This window comes from Microcaecilia unicolor, chromosome 3, assembly GCF_901765095.1.
Source record: "Microcaecilia unicolor chromosome 3, aMicUni1.1, whole genome shotgun sequence".
Taxonomy (NCBI): domain Eukaryota; kingdom Metazoa; phylum Chordata; class Amphibia; order Gymnophiona; family Siphonopidae; genus Microcaecilia; species Microcaecilia unicolor.
The window spans coordinates 46,537,596-46,560,416 of record NC_044033.1 but is presented as its reverse complement, the minus strand read 5'-3'; the positions used below and the strand labels follow the sequence as shown (position 1 = coordinate 46,560,416).

Below are 22,821 nucleotides of genomic sequence, written 5' to 3'. Positions count from 1 at the left end.
TCTCACTCCCCCCGACAGTCCCCACCTGCCTACCAGCTGAGCTCCGGCCGGCACCTCCAATCTGCAGTGCTGCTGACTTTAAATGAAGAAAACCGTCTCGTCGTTGGCCTTTCACTACTGAGTCCCGCCCTCGAGGAAATAGGAAGTTATATCAGAGGGCGGGACTCAGTAGTGAAGGGCCAACGACGAGACGGTTTTCTTCATTTAAAGTCAGCAGCGCTGCAGATTGGAGGTGCCGGCGGAGCTCAGCTGGTAGGCAGGTGGGGACTGTCGGGGGGAGTGAGAGGCGCTGCGCCGGGGGGGGGGGTGGACGGAGCACCCCACCACCCGTTGACACCCGGGGCGGACCGCCCCCACCACCCTGCCCTTGCTACGCCACTGAGTTGGGGTCCTTATACTGAAAACTACGCAGTCCTATGGAAGTTTTCCATACTACAGTGCTACTAGGAAAAGTCAACAACCCCTGAAAGAAAGAACAAAGAGTTCTAGAAGGAAGATAATCACTCACCAAACAATTCAAATCAGTAACACATAATACACAAACTATCTTAAAAATCAGACAGACATTTATATAGTGTGTGACACTTTAAATGTAGTCATCAATGAAACTGTCCGTTATAGAATTACAAAATTAAGTGTCAAGCCAATAAACTAAAAGACTAACTTAAATACACAAAGCCAGGATTTAAAAAATGAGGGAGGAAAAAGTCTCAGAGCCCCACCTTCACCCTTAATGTGATAGGTTTCATGGGTGGTTACCTCATAGGCATAAAAGAAAACCTCATCCTCAATTTAATCAAAATCATATTGCTCTGTGCAATGCAAATTTTTAAAGTGCAAATTTTACTGGTGATCTGCATATTTCTCTTCTAGCCTCTAAAATACTGTCTTAGATTTTACAGTTGGCCAATGCAAATCCCTTCAGAATGGAAGAACTAGGCACTAAAAAGGCAAAATCTGTAATCTAGGTCAGCCATTTCCAATCCAGTCCTCGGGGCACACCTAGTCCCATCGGGTTTTCAAGATATCCACAATGAATATGCATGAGATAGATTCTGTACTGCCTCAATTGCATGCAAATCTAACTCATGCATACTCATTGTGGATATTCTGAAAACCCGATAGGACTAGGTGTGCCCAGAGTACTTGGCCGGGAATGGCTGATCTAAGTGTTCTAAATTTACATGCCCCTTGCATGCACAGATGTCTAAAATACTAGCAATTAGGTACATATGTGTGCACATACCTTCATGATTGCTAACAAGGCGCCTAAGCACCGTTCTACAAATAGCAACATAACTTACGATGGGGCTCATTTTCAAAAGAGAAAAACCATCTAAAAAGTGGCACAAAGCAGCATTTGGACGTTTTTCCTCACAAAAAAACATCCAAATCAGTATTTTTGAAACACATTTTGCAAACTTTTTCTATGCTGTTCGTCTGCAGTGCATCCAGATCTCAAGGGAGTATGTCGGGGGGGGGGGGGGGGGGGGGCGTGTTAATGGTGGGATTTGGGTATTCCTAAGACCTGGATGTTTTTCAGTCATAAGGGAACAAAACAAAAACCGGCAACCAACATAGAGAGGCGATGATCTGCACACCAACTTGACAGCAAGTAAAAAGCAGACCAAGGATATAGGAGTGCTGGGCAAATTTATTAGTACAAATATCCGACATGGCCACGTTTCACCCTGTGTCAGGGGTTAGAACCTATAGGGGAAAATACCCAACTTTTCCTAATAGTTATAATGTCTCCAAATACACTGCAGCACTTCCTCACCAACAAAGCAGATTCACCTTCTTAGTGAGAAGGTGAATCTTTCTCTATTGGTGAGGGAGGTGCTGCACTCCTATATCTTTGGTCTGCTTTTTGCTTGCTATCACAAAACAAAAATGTCCAGGACTAAAACTAAGACGTTTTGAGCTAGACCTGTCTTACATAAGTATTGCCATACTAGGAAAGGCCAAAGGTCCATCGAGCCCAGCATTCTGTTTCCAACAGTGGCCAATCCAGGTCACAAATACCCGGCAAGATCCCCAAAATGTACAAAACATTTTATACTGCTTATCCCAGAAATAGTGGATTTTCCCCAAGTCCATTTAAAAACGGCCTATGGACTTTTCCTTTAGGAAGCCGTCCAAACCTTTTTAAAACTCCGCTAAGCTAACCACCTTTACCACGTTCTCTGGCAACGAACTCCAGAGTTTAATTACACGTTGAGTGAAGAAATATTTTCTCCGATTCGTTTTAAATTTACTACATTGAAGCTTCATCACATGCCCCCTAGTCCTAGTATTTTTGGAAAGCGTGAACAGCCGCTTCACATCTTTAGAATGAATAAGCCACAAAAAGCTCTCTAAATGACCAGATAACCACTGGAGGAATAAAGGAATGACACCCCCTTACTCCCCCAGTGGTCACTGGTCCCCTCCCACCCCCCAAACAGTACATAACAGCCTCTATGACAGCCTCAGATGTTATAGCCAGTAGTATCAGAGCAGCAAGCAGGTCCCTGGAGTAGCTTAGTGGTCGGTGCAGTGACTGTAGAGAAGGGGACCCAGGCTCATAATCCACCCTGTTACACTTGTGATGGAAAGAGCTCCTCCCCCCCCCCCAAAAAAAAAAAACCTATTGTACCCACTGATAGGTGACACCTGCAGCCATAAGAGCTATTGTAGTGGTCTACAGTTGGGTACAGTAGATGTTTGGTGGGTTTTGTAGGGCTCACTATACAATATAAGGGAGCAATGGTGAGATGTGTACCTGGGACCTTTTATGTGAAGTCCACTGCAGTGTCCCCTAGGGTGCCCCACTGCTCTTCTGGGATGTTTGTGTGGCCAGTCTACTAAAAATGATGGCTCCTCCTACATCCCAACGGCTTGATTTTGTGCGTTTTTCACTTGGACCAAAAAGATAAACGCACAGAGCACAAAAACATCTAGAAAATAGCCATTAAAAAAAAATAGACGTTTTTCTGTTTCGAAAATGACTATATTCCCCACTTGAATTGTGGATGTTTTGAGCAAAATGTCCAAACTTGAACTTAGACATCATATCGAAAATGTCCCTCCATATATGCTATGCTACGTTAAATCACTTTGAATATTGAAGAGGAGGGCTAGAGGGGGAAGTGAGGCAATTATATGCTTGAACAAATTTAAGGAGGTAGGACAGAGCTGAGGGTGTAGACCCTTGTTTATAGTGATTGGGAGTTGATAGTTCAATTTTCACCATAAGGGTGACTGGGTTGTTGTTTTGTTCTTTTCTGTTTTATTATATGGATGTCCAATATTTTAGGACAACTTGGCATTATCTGTATTGTCTTGAATGTTGTAAGTTGCTTCATTCATAAAAATATTTAAAGTGGAAAAAAAAATCACTTTGAATATTGACCCCCAATGAAAATAGAACAAACATATTATCTACACAGAAAAGGTAAGAAGTCAGAGGCTGTGATTGTAATCTCATTCTCACTAAGACTGGTCCAGAATATGCATCTTTTTGGTAGGAAAAATTTATATCACCTCATTACTAGTGTTAATCCAAGCTTCATCACATGCTTCGTGCAGTTTTTCACATGTGCCTGTGGTGATCAGATTTCCTCTTTCTTCAGACACCTGAAGCACAGTCCCAAATCCCTCTTGTTGAAATCGGATTAAAATGTCAGGCTTGACATTGTCGGAGCCTATTTAGGAAAAAGATAGTACAATATGCTTTAAAAAGTTACCACAAAGCCTATAAAGTGCTCAGAATTATGCTGTTTTCATGGGCACTTTCATAGTACAGAGTCCATAAAAAGAGGGGTGCTGCTGTACTGATCATAATCAAATGATAATGATCAAATACCCAGTGTGCCTGAAAGTAACTCACCTTGAGCTACTACTGAAAAGGTGTGAACAAAATCCAAATAAATGCATTCTAGAAATACCCTGATATTTTTATATTGTGGTGGGCAACTTCTTTCTCAAGAGCTACAAACAGCTCTGTTGTAGATACTGCTACTGCATAAATATAATGGAAATTTCTGTCACCAAGAGTTTTGTTTTGTTTTTGCCACAGATTATTCTCCATTCAGTTGCTTTAGATAAGAAATCAGCTTCTGTCTGACCCCCCCCAGTTGCAAATCTGCTAAATCATTAAAGGGTGGATATTCACTCTCCAGCATCCATGGTTTTTAAGTAACTTACAGCCACAGGCTGAATTAATTTTATTCCCAGCATTTAATTCCCACATATATTAACATGGAATCAGTGGGAGAAGGGGTGAGGGAGGAGTTGTTTTTATAGGGATTATAATGCTACAGAGGTCTTTACATGAACAGCTGAATTCTATAAGCAGTGGTTTCTGGACATGTTTACTGTGTAATTGTTACCCCTTTTGGGTGCTGTGTTCAATGTGTTGCTGTAATTTCATAAAATAAAAGCTTCAAATGAAAAAAACAAAATTGTGTGTGCACGTTACAGACTACTGCAGCGGTTCCCAAGCTTTCTCGGTTCACAGCACCCTCACTGTTTGTCATTTTTTCATGGCGTCCCTAGGATACACATTTCCTCTCAGGTCTTCCCTCCCCCTCTCCCCAGTGGTGGCAGCGATGATGACGGCAACATGGAGTCCTACCTCTGCTGCCAGGGATGCCCAGACCCTGCAGCTAAAGTGGTCTGCTGCCTGAGCCCTGGACTCCATGCTGCCTGAGGAAGTGGGTGGCATACTTCAGCCGCCAATGCCAGAACTCCTGTGGATCCTCAGTTCAACATGAACTAAGCATGCGCAGGAGTGCCAGCACTGGCGGCTGAAGTAAGCCGCCGACTTCCTCAGGCAGCAAGGAGCTCAGGGCTTGGATAGCAGACAACTTCAGCTGACGGGGCTTGGGCATCCCTGCCTACTGTTCCATGGATGCCACAATTTTGAAGGGGGGAAGGATGTTATAATATGCCGCAGCGGCTCCCTTGTGAGTTCGCTGCAGCAACCCAGGGTGCCAACAATGCACAGTTTAGGAACAACTGGACTAGTGCCAGTTATGTGCCTAATTATTAAATTAGGTGCTAATGAGCATTAAGTATCAATAATGGACCTAAACTGGCACTAATTTGAAGTTATATGCGTGGCTGGCTGTCAGACTGGGAGCCACACAGACACTGTCAGGGTGCAGTGTAAATCAAAAGGATTATTGTTGAACAGGCAAACAAAATGGCAGTCTGTTTCTGTCACAGACTCAGGGCTTAACATGGCAACAATCACATTAACATTGGCTTCTCCTCTCTTCAGCAGTCCTCAGGCTACTACAGCATAGTTTAAGTCATTCATGCATAAATCCAGGCCTAGCTCTAATTAGGACACTCAGGTTTGAGCCATCACAAATAAGGAAATGCACTCTTTTTCCTTTGCAGTCTTCTGTTCCTTCTCTTGTAACCCCTGGGTATTTACTCTTTACCCCCCCCCCCCCCCCCCCCCCCCCCCCGGATGCATAGGAGCCAACTTTTCAAAATGATTGGGAGTGCTGAATTTTTTTTTTTTTTTTTTACAGGTGGTGCATTCCCCCCTCCCCCTCGTCCCCCCTCCCTCTCCCCATCCCCCTCCCCCCCTCATCCCCCCTCCCTCCCAGTTTCAGGGTCCCCCCCCTTCCGTCGTCCCTCCCTCCGAATTTTAAAAGTCATCTTGACTTACCTCGTCGGGGTTACGGCGGCCGGCAGCAGCGGTAAAAAGCGTGCAGGCTCGGCCCTTAATTCAGTTTTCCCTTCTCTCTCAGCTCTGTTCCCGCCCTCATTTCCTGTTTCCGCAAGGGCGGGACCAGAGCTGAGAGAGAAGGGAAAACTGAATTAAGGGCCGAGCCTGCACGCTTTTCACCATTGCTACCGCCGTAACCCCGACGAGGTAAGTCAAGATGACTTTTAAAATTCAGAGGGAGGGGCTTGGACCTCGAAGGGAGGGAGGGAGGAAGCGAGGGACGACGACCCTGGAAATTGAAGTGAGGGACGACCCTGGAACTCAGAGGGAGGGAACGAACTTCCGGTGGGTGAAATATTGGGGGTGCTCGAGCACCCACAGAGTCGGCGCCTATGCCCGGGTGTAATCCTTGGAAACAGGGCTACTCCTTACTTCCCTGGGTCTCCCCTACAGGTACTGCAGGCCCAGTCAACACCTTGGGAGGAATCCTTCACTCCCAATTCTCCTCCAGGAGACCTCTGATTTGGGATCTTGCTCCTTGAAACCTCTTCCCTCAGGGCCTCTCTGGTCTACTCCGTTCCAGGGCATTTAACCACCTCCCGGCCTGAGTCCCGCCCCTCTGATGTAGCCTCTCATATGGTAGGTTAGCGCCACCTGCCATAAGGTGGCTTAATTGCAGCATCAGTGAGAGAGTGTTCTCGGAGACACCTGACACTATACCACTCACTCCCTCACAGAACTATTCTAGCGCCTAACTGCAAAGGAGGCAAATATATGGGCATGTCAGGGGTTCTGTCTTGCCGCTGTGTGTGTAAGTTATAGAATACGGTAAAGTCTCAATTATCCAATGTAAATGGGACCGACCCATTGTTGGATAAGTGAAAAGTCGGATAATAAAGAAAACAATGGTAACAACGGTGCTGTTTTGCATTAAAAGTAGGGCCCCGGGTTCAAAACTAATTGTCTCAGGTGCAAAACTTCCCTCTGTGCTATGCCAAAAAAAAAAAAAAAAAACGGAAAGAGAAACCCCGTGCTTCTTAACGATGACACAGTGATGTCACTGGGGTGTCTGTCGGATAACCGAGACATTAGTGTACTATCACTTATGCACACGACTGCAACATTTAGACAAGTTCATTTACACCAACCATTGAGCTGGTGTAAAGTGCTTGAGTCTAAAGTTCGGTGCGACAATGACAATTTACACTAGTATTCTATACCGGCAATGACATACGCAATTGCTGTTACAGAATTAGCGCCTTCCGGCCCAATTTTTGGTGCACTTTCTTGAATTTATCCCTAAAGGACCAAAGTCTTGAAGTGAAAATGTACGATACCGTTAATGTAATTTACAAGCCAGTCTGGGTCAGTTTTCACTAACTTTAATGCAGACTTAAAGTAGATTAACAAAAAATGTAATGGGCTGCATTACATTTAGAATCATGTAATATGTACAGTGATTTGCACTAACCCAATAGCAATACAAAAACTCTAAATCAAACTGTACCGCTCTCATCAGTCTTGTTCTGCCGCAATCATGGAAAGGCGCCTCCACTCCCATCCAGCCCTTTCAAAAATACAGATTTTTCAAAACCCATGACACTATAGGATGAAGGGGTTTCCAGGCTTCATTTCACCCCCCCCCCCCCCCCCAGACATTCACCTCCATCAAATGCCTCTCTGTCTCCATTGTCAGCCTATTCCATCCAAACCACCCCTCCTCCCAGACATGGCCTCTTATCCTACCAGTACTGAATCTCTTAATGGTCCCAGCTGACCTTAGTAAGATGTGGAGGAAAAATTTTACACTTACTTATTACAGAGGGATGAGTCTGTTCAGATGCCTCTGATTCAGGATGATCCGTGAAAGAGAGAACTTCCTCTTGTTTATCACTCAGTGAGAACACAGATGTTACAATCGGAAGGCCTGTGATGAGAAAACACATCTAGAAGGATTCACCAAGGATCTGATAATATTAATTAGGAAACGGATTTTAAGTTTCCAAGGGGCCCTTTTATTAAAAGCTTAAAGTGTATAGGTACAAAATAGGAAATGCAGCATTTAGCATGCGCTAAGCTTCAGTAAAAGGGCCTCCAAATGTCTGATGTCAGTGACCCACGTGATCTAAAAATGCAGAGCCTTTTGTATCCAAAACATTTACTTACTCATCCTGGGGTCATTCGGGTTTTCTTTTCCCTCCCGCTCCAAGTGTTGAATGAAATATTTCTCATCTTCCTTTTTAATCTTGAATACAACATCAGGATTAAGAATTGAATGACCTGTCAATAAGAAGTAGGAAAATGACGTTTAAATTTGTATGTAGAATCCCTGGGGAGGTCCATCTGTTTCCTGATCTGAAGAAGCAGTTTAAGAGTATATATATATACATATCTTGGGATGTGTATTTTGCCTGACAACGTTTGGAGAGAACAGGGAGATGTGGCCTGCCACATGATTAATATTAAACCTTGGAGGTTTTCTGGTACAGTCAATTCTACTACTACTACTACTTAACATTTCTAGAGCGCTACTAGGGTTACGCAGCGCTGTACAATTTAACAAAGAGAGACAGTCCCTGCTCAAAGAGCTTACAATCTAATAGACAAGTGAACGGTCGGTCCGATAGGGGCAGTCAAATTGGGGCAGTCTGGATTCACTGAACGGTAAGGGTTAGGTGCCGAACGCAGCATTGAAGAGGTGGGCTTTAAGCAAAGACTTGAAGACGGGCAGGGAGGGGGCTTGGCGTAAGGGTTCAGGAAGGTTGTTCCAAGCATAGGGTGAGGCGAGGCAGAATGAGCGGAGCCTGGAGTTGGCGGTGGTGGAGAAGGGTACTGAGAGGAGGGATTTATCCTGTGAACGGAGGTTACGGGCGGGAACGTAAGGGGAGATGAGGGTAGAGAGGTAGTGAGGGGCAGCAGACTGAGTGCTCCTACCAAAACCCTCATCCACACCCTTGTCACCTCTCGTTTAGACTACTGCAATCTGCTTCTTGCTGGCCTCCCACTTAGTCATCTCTCCCCTCTCCAATCGGTTCAAAACTCTGCTGCCCGTCTCGTCTTCCGCCAGGGTCGCTTTACTCATACTACCCCTCTACTCAAGACCCTTCACTGGCTCCCTATCCGTTTTCGCATCCTGTTCAAACTTCTTCTACTAACCTATAAATGTACTCACTCTGCTGCTCCCCAGTATCTCTCCACACTCGTCCATCCCTACACCCCTTCCCATGCACTCCGCTCCATGGATAAATCCTTCTTATCTGTTCCCTTCTTCACTACTGCCAAATCCAGACTTCGCGCCTTCTGTCTCGCTGCACCCTACGCCTGGAATAAACTTCCTGAGCCCCTACGTCTTGCCCCATCCTTGGCCACCTTTAAATCTAGACTGAAAGCCCACCTCTTTAACATTGCTTTTGACTCGTAACCACTTGTAACCACTCGCCTTCACCTACCCTCCTCTCTTCCTTCCCGTTCACATTAATTGATTTGATTTGCTTACTTTATTCATTTTTTGTCTATTAGATTGTAAGCTCTTTGAGCAGGGACTGTCTTTCTTCTATGTTTGTGCAGCGCTGCGTATGCCTTGTAGCGCTATAGAAATGCTAAATAGTAGTAGTAGTAGTGAAGGCTTTGCAGGTGGCAAACTTCTTTGTAATACTTGTTTGAAGGAGTTAACCATTGCACTGTATAGCTGAGTACAGGGAAGCGGAGTCAGTATACCAAACTTTCGACTCTGACTCCTCTATTTTTCTACTGTCCGTGTTCTGCCCCCCATTTGCATGGAAGCAGGGAGTTGGGTTGTGCCCTTGAACTACAAATCCCCATAATCCTATAGTTCCCTGTGATAGGCTCTTTCCGAGTACATGTCCTGTTCCCTGTATCTTATGGGACTCTTTCTATTGGCTTGCCTTTTTCTCTACGTCCCCCCTCTTTCTCTCTCCACCGGGTCGGGAGAGTTAGTCTGCAGCACGTCGCCTCTGTGAACTGAAACTGCCTACGCTGTATTCTGCTGTATGATCTTTTCAAGCAATTGTGACTCTCAAGATTTCACCAGTGTAAAAGTATAAACAGCATCACTTTTCAGTGTGTTGCTGTAATTTCTCCCAGCCTCTTTTGTATGGAGAGAGCTGGTTGAGAACAGTCTCCCAGTTTATAAGGCAAAACTCTTGTCCAGCACTGTGAGTTATTTTTCCTTGTTTTATTACTGCATTAAAGAAGATTTTGGTTCAAGAGTCTTTTCATAGTGATGTTCTATACTCTGGCTTAGACTGATAAACATAAAGGAATCCTGTTCAGAAGGAATAGATCCTAAGGAGCTTAGCCGAGATTGGGTGGCAGAGCCGGTGGCAGGAAGCAGGGATAGTGCTGGGAAGACTTATACAGGCTGTGCCAGAGCCGGTGGTGGGAGACGGGGCTGGTGGTTGGGAGGCGGGGATAGTGCTGGGCAGACTTACACGGTCTGTGCCCTGAAAAGGACAGGTGCAAATCAAGGTAAGGTATACACAAAAAGTAGCACATATGAGTTTATCTTGTAGGGCAGACTGGATGGACCGTGCAGGTCTTTTTCTGCCGTCATTTACTATGTTACTATGTTTACTATGAATGCCAATCACGCCCAGTGAGAGGGCAGAACAGTCCCACTGATGTCTACTGACACTAGGCTTTAAATCAGTATATCTTTACTAACTGCAACTCGGACTCCATAGCCCTGGTTGAGTAGTGTGCAGTGGACATGTTATGCCCTTACCTTACACAGAAGTTCTAGTTCTCAGCAAGAAATGAGAGGTAAATCCTCGCTCTGGCATCTTCAGTTTCTTCCATTTATTTTTTTGTCTCTGTCCAGATTTCATTATACTAACCAGTTTTCAATTTCCCCATTTTTACTGCATCTACCTACAGGTTTCCATCTCTTTCCTTCACCTTCCTCATATTTCCCAGACTTTCACTAACTCTGTTCTCTTCCTCCTTCCATCCTCTCTCTTTCTCCCCCTGTTTTTTCACGTTTCTCCTTCCTTCCTCTCTCCCCCATTGCATCCAGTGTCTCCTCTCTCTCTCTTCCATCCAGCGTCTCCTCCGTCTCTCTCCCCCTTCCAATGTCTCACCCCTCCCATCCACTGTATCCCCCCTCTTCTTCCATCCAGTGACTTCCCACTTCCCCTTCCATTCATCTCTCTTGTCCCCTTCTGTCTAGTGTCTCCCCTCTTTTCCCCTTCCATCCAAGGCTCTCCTCTTCCCATCTGTTTCCCCCTTCTCTCTTCCATCCATTCTTCCCTTTCTGTCTCGCCTCTTTACATCCATTTCCCCCCTTTTCTCTCTTCCACCCAAAGTCTTCCCTCTCTCTCCCCTTTCCACCCAGTGTCTCCCCTCTCTCTCTCTCTCCCTCCCTTTCCATCCAGCATCCTTCTTCCACTTTCTTCTTCCATCCAGCAATTCCGCTCTCTCTCTCCTGTCTGCTATCCAGCTGCTTCCCTCTTCCTTCTAGCCTCTCCCCTTCTCCCTCTTACCCTCTGCATCCAGAGTCTCCCCCCTCCCTTCTACCTCTGGCATCTTCAGTTCGCCCACACCCCAGCCCCTGATGTTTGCTGAGACCAGAAGCAACAATAAAAAGAAGACACAAGCCCCTGCCTCTATGTGCACTGTATAGAGCTGTCTGGTTTTGTACATCAATCAGCTTTGTATATATAACATTCCCTTATCTATGATGTAGTAGGGCAAATAGCTAGCTTTTGTCTTCTTGGTCTTCTCACAGACCATAGACAGGCTTGCTTAGCCCTAGTAATGGGCCATAAACTTTAACAAGTGTCTGTTTGTTTGTTTCAAACAGGCTCTGAACATAACACAGGGACACTTTTAATGAAGGACAAGTTTGAGTGATAAGTATTCGAGGGAAGGAGGTTACAATGGGCAAATGATGAATATTTGAGAAAAATACCAAAGAAACAGAATTATGTGAAGGTGACCTTTGAGGTCAGAGTTGAAGAATACCAGATAAGTAAGAGAGAAAATATAAGGCATTACGTGATTGGACAAAATTGGGCTTCAGTAATCTGACAAGCACATTTTGTGGTAGTCAGGTTTTGTTAAGCTTCCAAAGGAAACATACAGAGAGAGAAATATTTGATTTTCCTTACACTGAAATTTGGACTGATATAAATAAGAATTCAATTTTCTGTAATACTGGGATAAAAGAAATTTTATTGCAACCATTTATTTACTCTAATAAATTTTAGCATTATTATAAAAGAGACAAACTGAACTCTAAAGTGTTTTTCCTTTGCCAGAAGAGCTTGGTTTTTTTTCAGTCTCTTCTGTTCAGCTCCCCCCTTAGAGGCAAGAAGGGAGTGCCCTATATACAGCACACAGCTGCTCGCTATACTGGTCACGCCCCCTAGGAAACAGGAAGTTGACCTCTGAAGGGGTGGGACCACAGAGCCAGTAGCTGTACCCAGTCGCGTACCTAGGACTGAATGGGCCCTGGGTAGAAAAATTAAGATGGGCCCCTATAACACCAAAGTAGAGGGGACTTGGGGAAGTGGGAACTCCTTCAGAGCTCCAGTTAAAAAAAAAAAGCCTGTAAAAAGCAAACACATTCCAGATCTATATAGAAAACCTGTTATAGTAACAGGAATAGAAATTGCCATGTAAAATACCAAAGATACACACTTCCCAACGCTTACAATTAATAAATTCTGAAAATAATAAAATACCTTTTCCTACCTTTGTTGTCTGAGTTATTTCTGTTTATTTCTTAACTCTTTCCAGAGTCTCCTATCCTTTTGATATTTCTTCTCTCAATGTTCACCATCCATCTTTCCTCTACATCCCTTGACCATTCTGTCCAGCGTGTCCTATCTGTGTCTCTGTCCCTATCCTCCCTCCATGTTTAGCATCTCATACTCATCATCATCCTCCTTCTGTGTCCCTACCTCTCCCCTTGTGTACAGCATTATCTTTCTGTGTTCTTGTTGCTATGCTCCCTCCATTCTACCATTGAAAGCATCTGTTCTGTGTCCCTCCCCATGTTCTCTCCTCCCTTCCTCCTTCACCCCCCTATGGTCCAGAATCTTTTCTCCCTCCACTGGTCCAGCGTCTCTCTCCCCAGTCCAGTTTCTATCTCTCTTTCTTTCTGCTTAACTCCCTCCCCTTTGCTCCAGGTCACTCCTTTCTCTCTTCCCTCTCCCAAGGTCTAGCATCTCTCCCCCTCTCTTCCCCCTCACCCATGCAAGGGTCCAGCACCTCTCCATTACCCCCCACTGGTATGCAAATGTGCTGCAGATCACCGGCATAGACAGTGCTGAAAACAGGCTGCCTCTGTACTGGCCCCACTAGGGTCTTTCCTGTGCTGTGTGATGTGGCACAGAAAAGGCCCTGGTGGGGCAGGTCCAGAGTCAGCCTGTTTTCAGCGTTGCCTATGTCAGTGACCTGTGGTGCATTTGCATACGGGTGGGGGGGGGGGGCTGGAAAGGTGTTGGACAAGCACAGTGATGGAAGGGATGCTGGACTTGCAGGGGAGGGGGATGGTTAAGCTGCAGGTGCACACCACTCCTTTTTCTTCCTTACTCTTGCGGTAGGTACAGCTCATTTGGTGGGGGGCACTGCCCCCTGCAAACTACTCCCATGAGCTAGTGCTGTGTGAAACCTACCGTTCAAGGTATACATTTTATCTTTACAGCACAGAGAAGCATGTTTTGCAGAGCCTGCAGCAGTGAGGTGTTTCACTGGCTCCTGTTGGATATGGGATAGCATTAGAAGCCAGGTTCTAAATCTTAGATGCTCATGGGACCTGGGACCTGGGATTTTTTTTTTAACCTCAGAAAATAACAGTACCTATTCCATAATATGCCTGTGTAGTAGATGATAGAGAAATCATATTTACCTCGTGATGTGAGGATGCTGTGAATCTCCCTGATGGCCTTTTTGTACAGTTCTTTCTGCCATTCTCCTATAATGTCCCACTCCACTTCCAAGAAATAAGCAGCAACATCTTTGAATGTGACTGGCACCTGGAACAGCAAAAAGGACACCCTCAGACACAATTTCATTATCATTGATCATGTAATACACTTTTGTTACATGACCTCTGGCTTTGTCACTCTTGCTCCCTTTAATCTGCAGTATTTTGGAAAGATTTCCTGTTCCTCAGAAAAACTCTGAAAATCTCTCAGTGTTGGCTGATTTTGTATTTGTTTACCTGATCAGAAACCAGGGCAGACATCTTCCTCCTGTTTTCCTCGTAGTCTGCAGCTGCTGGGATGAGATTTCCCTGTTCCTAAAACATAAATAAGACAGGAGAAGGCTGGGCTGATTCCAGAAGGTCTCTGATAAATTCCCTTCTCTCTAACTCTTCAGATCGGGGACTGTTCTTGCAAGGATTTCTAATCTCAAGAGACTGAAAGTTTCAGCTTTTGTTCTGATCTGATTCTTTCTGCTTTTTTGCAGACCAGCAGACACTAAAGGAAGGAAAGCAAAGCAGCAGAAACAGAGCATGCTCAGAACTCTTCACCACCCCCTCCCTTTGTTGACATCATCCTGGTGTATCCCACCTCCTTAAGGTGGATCTGTAGAGGCAGCGTGTCCCACACAGAAAGAACAGATCAGGAAACTTGATTTTGTCCCTTTTGCATCTATGGCTTTGTAATTCTTGTGACTTGAATCTCTCTGTAACTCTGGAACGCTCACTATCCACCTTATAATTGAAAGAGAAAAACGCCTAGATTTCGACCCAAATCGGGAGATAGACGTTTATCTCACAAAAACGAATAAATCGGTATAATGGAAAGCCGATTTTGGACGTTTTCAACTGCACTCCATCGCGGAAGCGTACAAAGTTGACGGGGCGTGTCGGAGGCGTGGCGAAGGTGGAACTGGGGCGTGGTTATCGGCCGAGGAGAGATGGGTGCCTTTCGCCGATAATGGAAAAAAAGTATGCGTTTGTAGCTAGAATTTAGGGCACTTTTCCTGGACCCTGTTTTTTCACGAATAAGGCCCCAAAAAGTGCCCTAAATGACCAGATTACCACCAGAGGGAATCGGGGATGACCTCCCCTGACTCCCCCAGTGGTCACTAACCCCCTCCCACCACAAAACATGATGTTTCACAACTTTTTATTTTCACCCTCAAATGTCATACCCACCTCCCTGGCAGCAGTATGCAGGTCCCTGGAGCAGTTGTTAGGGGGTGCAGTGGACTTCAGGCAGGTGGACCCAGGCCCATCCCCCCCCTACCTGTTACAATTGTGCTGCTTAATGCTTAGTCATCCAACCCCCCCCCAAACCCACTGTACCCACATGTAGATGCCCCCCTTCACCCCTTAGGGCTATAGTAATGGTGTAGACTTGTGGGCAGTGGGTTTTGAGGGGGATTTGGGGGGCTCAACACACAAGGGAAGGGTGCTATGCACCTGGGAGCTCTTTTACCTTTTTTTTGTTTTTGTAAAAGTGCCCCCTAGGGTGCCCGGTTGGTGTCCTGGCATGTGAGGGAGACCAGTGCACTACAACTCCTGGCCCCTCCCACGAACAAATGCCTTGGATTTATTCGTTTTTGAGCTGGGCGCTTTCATTTTCCATTATCACTGAAAAACAAAAACGCCCAGCTCACAAATTGTCGAATAAAACATGGACGTCTATTTTTTTTCGAAAATACGGTTCGGTCCGCCCCTTCACGGACCCGTTTCTCAGAGATAAACGCCCATGGAGATAGATGTTTTCGTTCAATTATGCCCCTCCATGTAATATTAAATTTGTTAGTGTTTATTCACTGGTTTGGAATGTTTTGTGCAAACTGCTTCATCAAATTGCATAGAAATAGCATTTATATTGCAGTGAAATAATTGGATGGTAAATGGTCTCTGCATCTTTTTTTAACTCCAGTTGTGGGGGGTGGAAGCAATATTACCAGATCTGAAATACAAAATATTGTAGTAACCCTCAAATTGTATTTGCAAAAAACAGCAAGGCAAAAAGAAGCAGCACTGAATAGAGGTGACATGCTGGTACCTCTATTAAAAGTAAAAAAAAACATATATTAACCACTTGTAACCACTCGCCTCCACCTACCCTCCTCTCTTCCTTCCCGTTCACATTAATTGATTTGATTTGCTTACTTTATTTATTTTTTGTCTATTAGATTGTAAGCTCTTTGAGCAGGGACTGTCTTTCTTCTATGCTTGTGCAGTGCTGCGTACGCCTTGTAGCGCTATAGAAGTGATAAATAGTAGTAGTAGTAGTCTCTTGTAACCAGAGCTAATATTGTAATGTCATAATGCCTCAGTCCACCAATAAGAGCCAACCTCATCAGTAATGTCACAATGGCTTGATTGCTCACTTTTATTACATAGCTCTTTGAGCAGGGACTGTCTTTCTTCTATGTTTGTGCAGCGCTGCGTACGCCTTGTAGCACTATAGAAATGCTAAATAGTAGTAGTAGTAAGATACAATGTTTCACCCATAGGCTGCAGCAGTGGCAGCCCTACCATTATGCCAACTGAGGCAGGGGCCTCAGGCGGCACTCTTTATGGATCGGCATTACTACTACTACTACTATTACTATTTAGCATTTCTATAGTGCTACAAGGCGTACGCAGCGCTGCACAAACATAGAAGAAAGACAGTCCCTGCTCAAAGAGCTATGTAATAAAAGTGAGCCAAGTATAGGACAATCAAGCCATTGTGACATTACTGATGAGGTTGGCTCTTATTGGTGGACTGAGGCATTATGACATTACAATATTAGCTCTGGTTACAAGAGACTACTACTACTACTATTTATCACTTCTATAGCGCTACAAGGCGTACGCAGCACTGCACAAGCATAGAAGAAAGACAGTCCCTGCTCAAAGAGCTTACAATCTAATAGACAAAAAATAAATAAAGTAAGCAAATCAAATCAATTAATGTGAACGGGAAGGAAGAGAGGAGGGTAGGTGGAGGCGAGTGGTTACAAGTGGTTACGAGTCAAAAGCAATGTTAAAGAGGTGGGCTTTCAGTCTAGATATAAAGGTGGCCAAGGATGGGGCAAGACGTAGGGGCTCAGGAAGTTTATTCCAGGCGTAGGGTGCAGTGAGACAGAAGGCGCGAAGTCTGGAGTTGGCAGTAGTGGAGAAGGGAACAGATAAGAAGGATTTATCCGTGGAGCGGAGTGCATGGAGTGCACGGCATCTTTCCCTCCTTCCTTCCTCAACTCCCCCCTCCAGCTTACTTTCTTTTCCTTTTTTTTTTTTTCAAAATTTGCCAAAGGCAGCAATCCCCATACGCTGCCTTGCCGTCAACACTGGCGTCTCCTCTGTACTGTGGGCCGCCTCTCTTATGTCAGAGAGGCGGCCCACAGTACAGAGGAGACACTGGTGCCGGCAGTGGGCAGTGTATGGGGATTTCTGCCACCGCTGACTTTTGACAACAACAACAACAAAAAAAAAAACAAGGTAGGCTCGGGGAGGAGGGTTGAGGAAGGAAGGAGGGGATGCCAGACCACTGCCGGAGGAGGGAGGGAGTAGGTAGAGAGAGCGTGGAAAGATGTTGGACTGGGGGGGGGCACGATCTCATCCCTCCTAAACTGAAAACAGCATCAATATTATTTAATACAACTCCCCCCCCCCCCCCCTTTACAAAGCCACACTAGCGGCTTCCGTGTGGCAATGCCGACACAGCACATTCATTTTGAATAGGCTGTGTCAGCATTGCTGCGCAGCTTTGTAAAAAGGGGGGGGGGGTAATGTTGTTAACCTTACATTGAAAAAAATGAGCAAGTTGATCAGCAGAAGGCTGAGATACTTCAGAAATATTCCTGGTTCTATCAGTACTAGTTCATTCAATATAAATTTTGAACAGTGTTTTGGAAGCATTTTCAGAATTATGTATCTTTTTATCATAGAAATTAACTTTTACTTCCTTTATTGCCTTTTTATAATCCAGAATACTATTCCTCCAAGTCTGATACAAACTATACTCTCTAGTTTTTCTCCATTATCATTCTAGAATGAGTAGAAGTAAATCGATTTTTTACGTGTTCCAAAAGTACAAAGACCAGGAGGCACTCAAAGAAGTTACATGGAAATACTTTAAAAATAAATAGAAGGAATTTTCACTCAATGAATAGTTAAGCTGCGGAACTCTTTGCCGGAGGATGTGGTAACAGTGGTTAGCATTGTTCAAGCCTCTCAGGACTTGTTTGACTACAAAGTCTTGATATCTTGAAAGTATAACCTTGGCACACCAGTCACACCTGAAGTCTCTATTATTTTTATGAAGTCTCTTTTACTGAATAAATCACAGGTAATTTACTCACAGTCAGATGTTCAGCAGCGCTGCCCCAGGCCTTCCCTCCCTGTGTCCCGCCCTCGTCTGATGTAACTTCCTGTTTCCGCGAGGGTGGGTCACAGGCAGGAAGGGCCCGAAGGGAGGTGATCTACCGCTTTCACATGGAGGTGAGGGGCTGCCGATTTGAATGCAGGGGGCCCAGTGGCGGACGGAGGGGGGCTGTCAACGGGGCTGGGAGTGGGTGGGTGGAGACTGGAGACTGTGGCGCTGGCGGCCTGAGTGGCGACTGGTAGGGCGGCGGCACCGGGGGGGGGGGGGGAGGCGGCCTTGCCCCGGGCCCGGCTCAGTCTGTCGGCGGCCCTGCACAGTCGCACTCCCCTAGAGGGGTTTTAAACAAAGAGAGATGTAAGTCGGCAGTAGGTGGGTTACCCCGCTTTGAGGTCCAATCTGAGCAGTCTCTCAGCCACGTTTTTGGCTTGCTATGCCTATCTAATATTGATTATTAACATTTAAAGCCTGACATTATGGGGTTTCTTTATTACAGAAGAAAGGTTTTTGAGAGATTTGAAGAGTCTAGCCACAGACCCTGACTTCATTGGTTGTGCACCAGCCTCAGCCCCACTATCTGTGAGGGCTGCTACACCATTAAAAGTTGCTAACTCCTACTACTACTACTACTTATTTCTATAGCGCTACTAGACGTACGCAGCGCTAGTGCAAGCTAACATGTTACTAATTTTAGCAGTTTGTTATCTGTCATTTGGACTAAAATACAGAAAAGCCTAAAATACTTTCGAAGCCTAGTACAATCCCTCGTACTCAGCCATCTGGATTACTGCAACTCACTATACGCAGGTTGCAAAGAACAAACACTGAGAAAACTTCAAACAGCCCAGAATACGGCAGCCAGACTCATCTTTGGAAAACCAAATATGAGAGTGCAAAACCATTACGAGAGAAACTACAGTGGCTTCCACTAAAGGAACGCATCACTTTTAAAGTGTGCACATTAGTCCACATTAGTCCACAAAATCATTCACGGCGAAGCCCCAGCCTACATGTCTGAGTTAATAGATCTACCACCCAGAAACGGCAAAAGATCATCCCGAACCTTCCTAAACCTCCACTTCCCCAACTGCAAAGGCGTGAAATACAAAACGCTACATGCATCAACCTTTTCTCACATGAGCACGCAATATTGGAATACACTGCCACGCAACTTAAGAACAATCAACGAGCAAGCTTCCTTCCGCAGATCACTGAAGACCCATCTTTTCGAAAAGATTTATGGAACCAAAACACATAAAGTCCACACCTACTATCCACGAATGCAACACACATTCACCTCGGAACTCTCATTCCCGTAATATCACATCATTCATACCTCCAATCACAAAAAGATATATATTATATGTCTTTATGCCCCCTTATCGCCCTCTAAGCTCCCATTGTTTCCTTCCAATGTTTCAATGTTTGTGCTCCATTGTTACACTCTCAACGACACTTCAATTGGTTCGCATAATTATGCAAAATATAATCCATAACCAATATGTAACAAATTGTATTTCCAACATTTAACTCCTATTGTAAGCCACACTGAACCCGCAAAAAGGTGGGAAAATGTGGGATACAAATGCAATAAATAAATAAAACCTTTTCCAGATCATTTTAATTTAATGTAGAAGTATTTGCATACTAAATCTGGTATGGAGTACTGGTGCCATCTCCTGGTTATTCTGCAGAATATGCGTGGAAGTGTTAGTATATGTGATAGAGAGATTGTGATTAAGAGTGTCCGTGTCTCCATGACAGACAGTTTGTGTGCATCTGTGAGTCCCGAGACACTCTGTTTCACTGATATTTTTAACCAGCCATTTTTGATGGGTCTCTCTGCCAGTCTATAATGACTTCTCTAAATTCAGCAAAATTACAAGTTGTGATGCAACATGACTAAACCAGTAGCCTAAGTAGGAGTAATGAGCAAATAATGATAATTTTTACATACATAAAACCAATTTTAAGAACAATATTTAAAAGCTCAACATGGTCATATTTTGCCATTCTTTTAATGGATCTCTCAAGATTCTTATATTCTTCAGCAGCTGCTATGATTCAACAATATGAAATGCCTTCGATCCATGGTTGGACTTCTATCTATCTATCTATAAAACTTGTATTTCTATATGCAACAACAAACAAAGCTACCATACAGCAAATGAAGTCAATACAAAATGAACCCTCAACATAACAAACCCATATGAAGATCACAGTAAATTCTAGCATTATTTCACAATATTACAACCGTCAGTTCCGAATAAGTGTCCAAGGTAACTTTTCACATTGCTGGGGTACAGAGACAAGATCACCTTCCTTGGTTTTTTGCCATCAACTCTAACGTATTAATATGTTCAGAATTGGATTTTTTAAAAAACATATTACTCCTGTTTTGGTGCTGTTCTTCTCCTTTTCCTTTGCTTTCTATACCAGTGATTTGACTTGTTCTTTTTGCCTGGAACACAGCAGCAACCTGTTATCTCTACAGATCTACCTTAAGAATTCAAGATCCTTCTCAGCATGACCTCAGCTGAGAAGCTTTGGGTCAAGGAGGTTTAATAGACAGGAGATCAAGTGAGGGGTCAATCTAAGTTTCCCCAGCAAGTAAACCTATGAGTTGCTGTATCCAAGTTGTCCTTCTTTATTGCTGGTAGCATTTTGATTAATCTCACTATATTTTCAAACATGCCGACTTGTGCAGTATACGGAGCTGTACATCTGCTGTCTGGAATTTTGGATGATATAAATAAGGAAATAAAAGTTAAATTTTGGATGTACTCTGTAGAAGAAGTTGTTTACTTTTGCAATGTGATGGATTCCTGTTCTGGTGTGTGTATGTGATAATCTTTGGATAACTGCCTATACTAATTGCTATGGATTTCTGAACATGTGGTATCATTAAAAAAAACAAACTTTTAAATGCCCAGTTGGGCATATATGCTGATCTCAACTTTGTTAAATGTTTCAGACTTATCCATCCATTTGTTCCCATGCTATAACTGAATTCTATTATTCTGTCTCACTGTATTTTCAAATGTAAGCCACATTGAACCCGACTCTGCTTGGGATAATGTGATATAATTTATTTTTTAATCCTTTATCCTTTACCTTTTAAGACACTGTCTACCCACTGGATAGTGATGGCACAAGGAAGAAAGTTTGGTCCCCTCTTCACCCATTAACCCTCTCCCTCAACCAACCAACCCAGGCCTCCTTCTCCTCCTTTCCTGAGATCACCGAGGAGAAACCTCCCGCCTTCTTTCCTCCTCGAAATGCACCACCTGTTCCTCTGATCCCATCCCCACCAACCTACTTAACACCATTGCCCATACTGTCAACCCCTCCATCTGTCGCATCCTTAACCTCTCTCTCTCCACTGCAACTGTCCCTGACACCTTCAAGCACGCCGTAGTCACACCTCTCCTCAAAAAACCATCACTCGACCCTACCTGCCCCTCCAACTATCGCCCCATCTCTCTCCTACCCTTCCTCTCCAAAATACTTGAGCGCGCCGTTCACAGCCGCTGTCTTGATTTTCTCTCCTCTCATGCCATCCTCGACCCTCTCCAATCCGGTTTCCGCCCTCTCCACTCGACAGAAACAGCACTCTCTAAAGTCTGCAATGACCTGCTCCTGGCCAAATCCAGAGGCCACTACTCCATCCTCATCCTCCTTGATCTTTCTGCCGCTTTTGACACTGTCAATCACGATTTACTTCTCGCCACAATGGCCTCATTTGGGTTCCAGGGCTCTGTGCTCTCCTGGTTCTCCTCCTATCTCTCCCACCGCACATTCAGAGTGCACTCTCATGGATCTTCCTCCACTCCCATCCCGCTATCTGTTGGAGTTCCTCAGGGATTTGTTCTTGGACCCCTTCTCTTCTCTATCTACACCTCTTCCTTAGGCTCACTGATCTCATCTCATGGCTTCCAGTATCATCTTTACGCTGATGACACCCAGCTCTATCTCTCCACACCAGACATCACCGCAGAGACCCAGGCCAAGGTATCGGCCTGCCTATCCGACATTGCTGCCTGGATGTCCAACTGCCACCTGAAGCTGAACATGTCCAAGACCGAGCTCCTCGTCTTTCCACCTAAGCCCACTTCTCCTCTTCCCCCACTCTCTATCTCAGTTGATGGCACCCTCATCCTCCCCATCTCATCTGCCCGCAACCTCGGGGTCATCTTCGAATCCTCCCTCTCCTTCTCTGCGCATATCCAGCAGACTGCCAAAACCTGTCGCTTCTTCCTTTTCAACATCAACAAAATTCGCCCTTTCCTCTCTGAGCACACCACCCGAACTCTCGTCCACGCTCTCATTACCTCTCGTCTCAACTACTGCAACTTGCTCCTCACTGGCCTCCCACTCAGCCATCTATCCCCCCTTCAATCCATTCAGAACTCTGCCGCACGTCTCATATTCCGCCAGAACCGTTATACTCATATCACCCCTCTCCTCAAGTCGCTTCACTGGCTTCCGATCAGATACCGCATCCAATTCAAGCTTCTCCTCCTTACTTACAAATGCACTCACTCTGCTGCTCCACCCTACCTCTCTACCCTCATCTCCCCCTACGTTCCTGCCCGTAACCTCCGCTCACATGACAAATCCCTCCTCTCAGTACCCTTCTCCACCATTGCCAATTCCAGGCTCCGCTCATTTTCCCTTCTCTCACCCTATGCCTGGAACAGTCTTCCTGAATCCCTACGCCAAGCCCCTCCCTACCCATCTTCAAATCCTTGCTTAAAACTCACCTCTTCAATGCTGCATTCGGAACCTAACCTTTCGAACATATAGGTTGCCCTAATCTGTCTGACCTATCTGATTAACTGTACATTTGTCTTTTTA

The 22,821-nt window shown here is 44.9% G+C and overlaps 1 protein-coding gene across 1 annotated transcript in view; it reads right to left on the bottom strand.

Moving 5' to 3' along the window:
• LOC115465426 (zinc finger protein 2-like) overlaps positions 1-14,100 on the bottom strand; it is a 31,385-nt gene extending 17,285 nt beyond the window's left edge. The window contains exons 1-3 of the mRNA XM_030195879.1: positions 13,854-14,100; positions 13,539-13,665; positions 7,832-7,945 (exon numbers count right to left, since the gene is read on the bottom strand). Coding sequence (XP_030051739.1) covers positions 7,832-7,945; positions 13,539-13,665; positions 13,854-13,877 — 265 coding nt within the window. The 5' untranslated portion in view covers positions 13,878-14,100. The remainder of the gene's footprint in view (positions 1-7,831; positions 7,946-13,538; positions 13,666-13,853) is intronic.
• Positions 14,101-22,821: the final 8,721 nt, after the last annotated feature.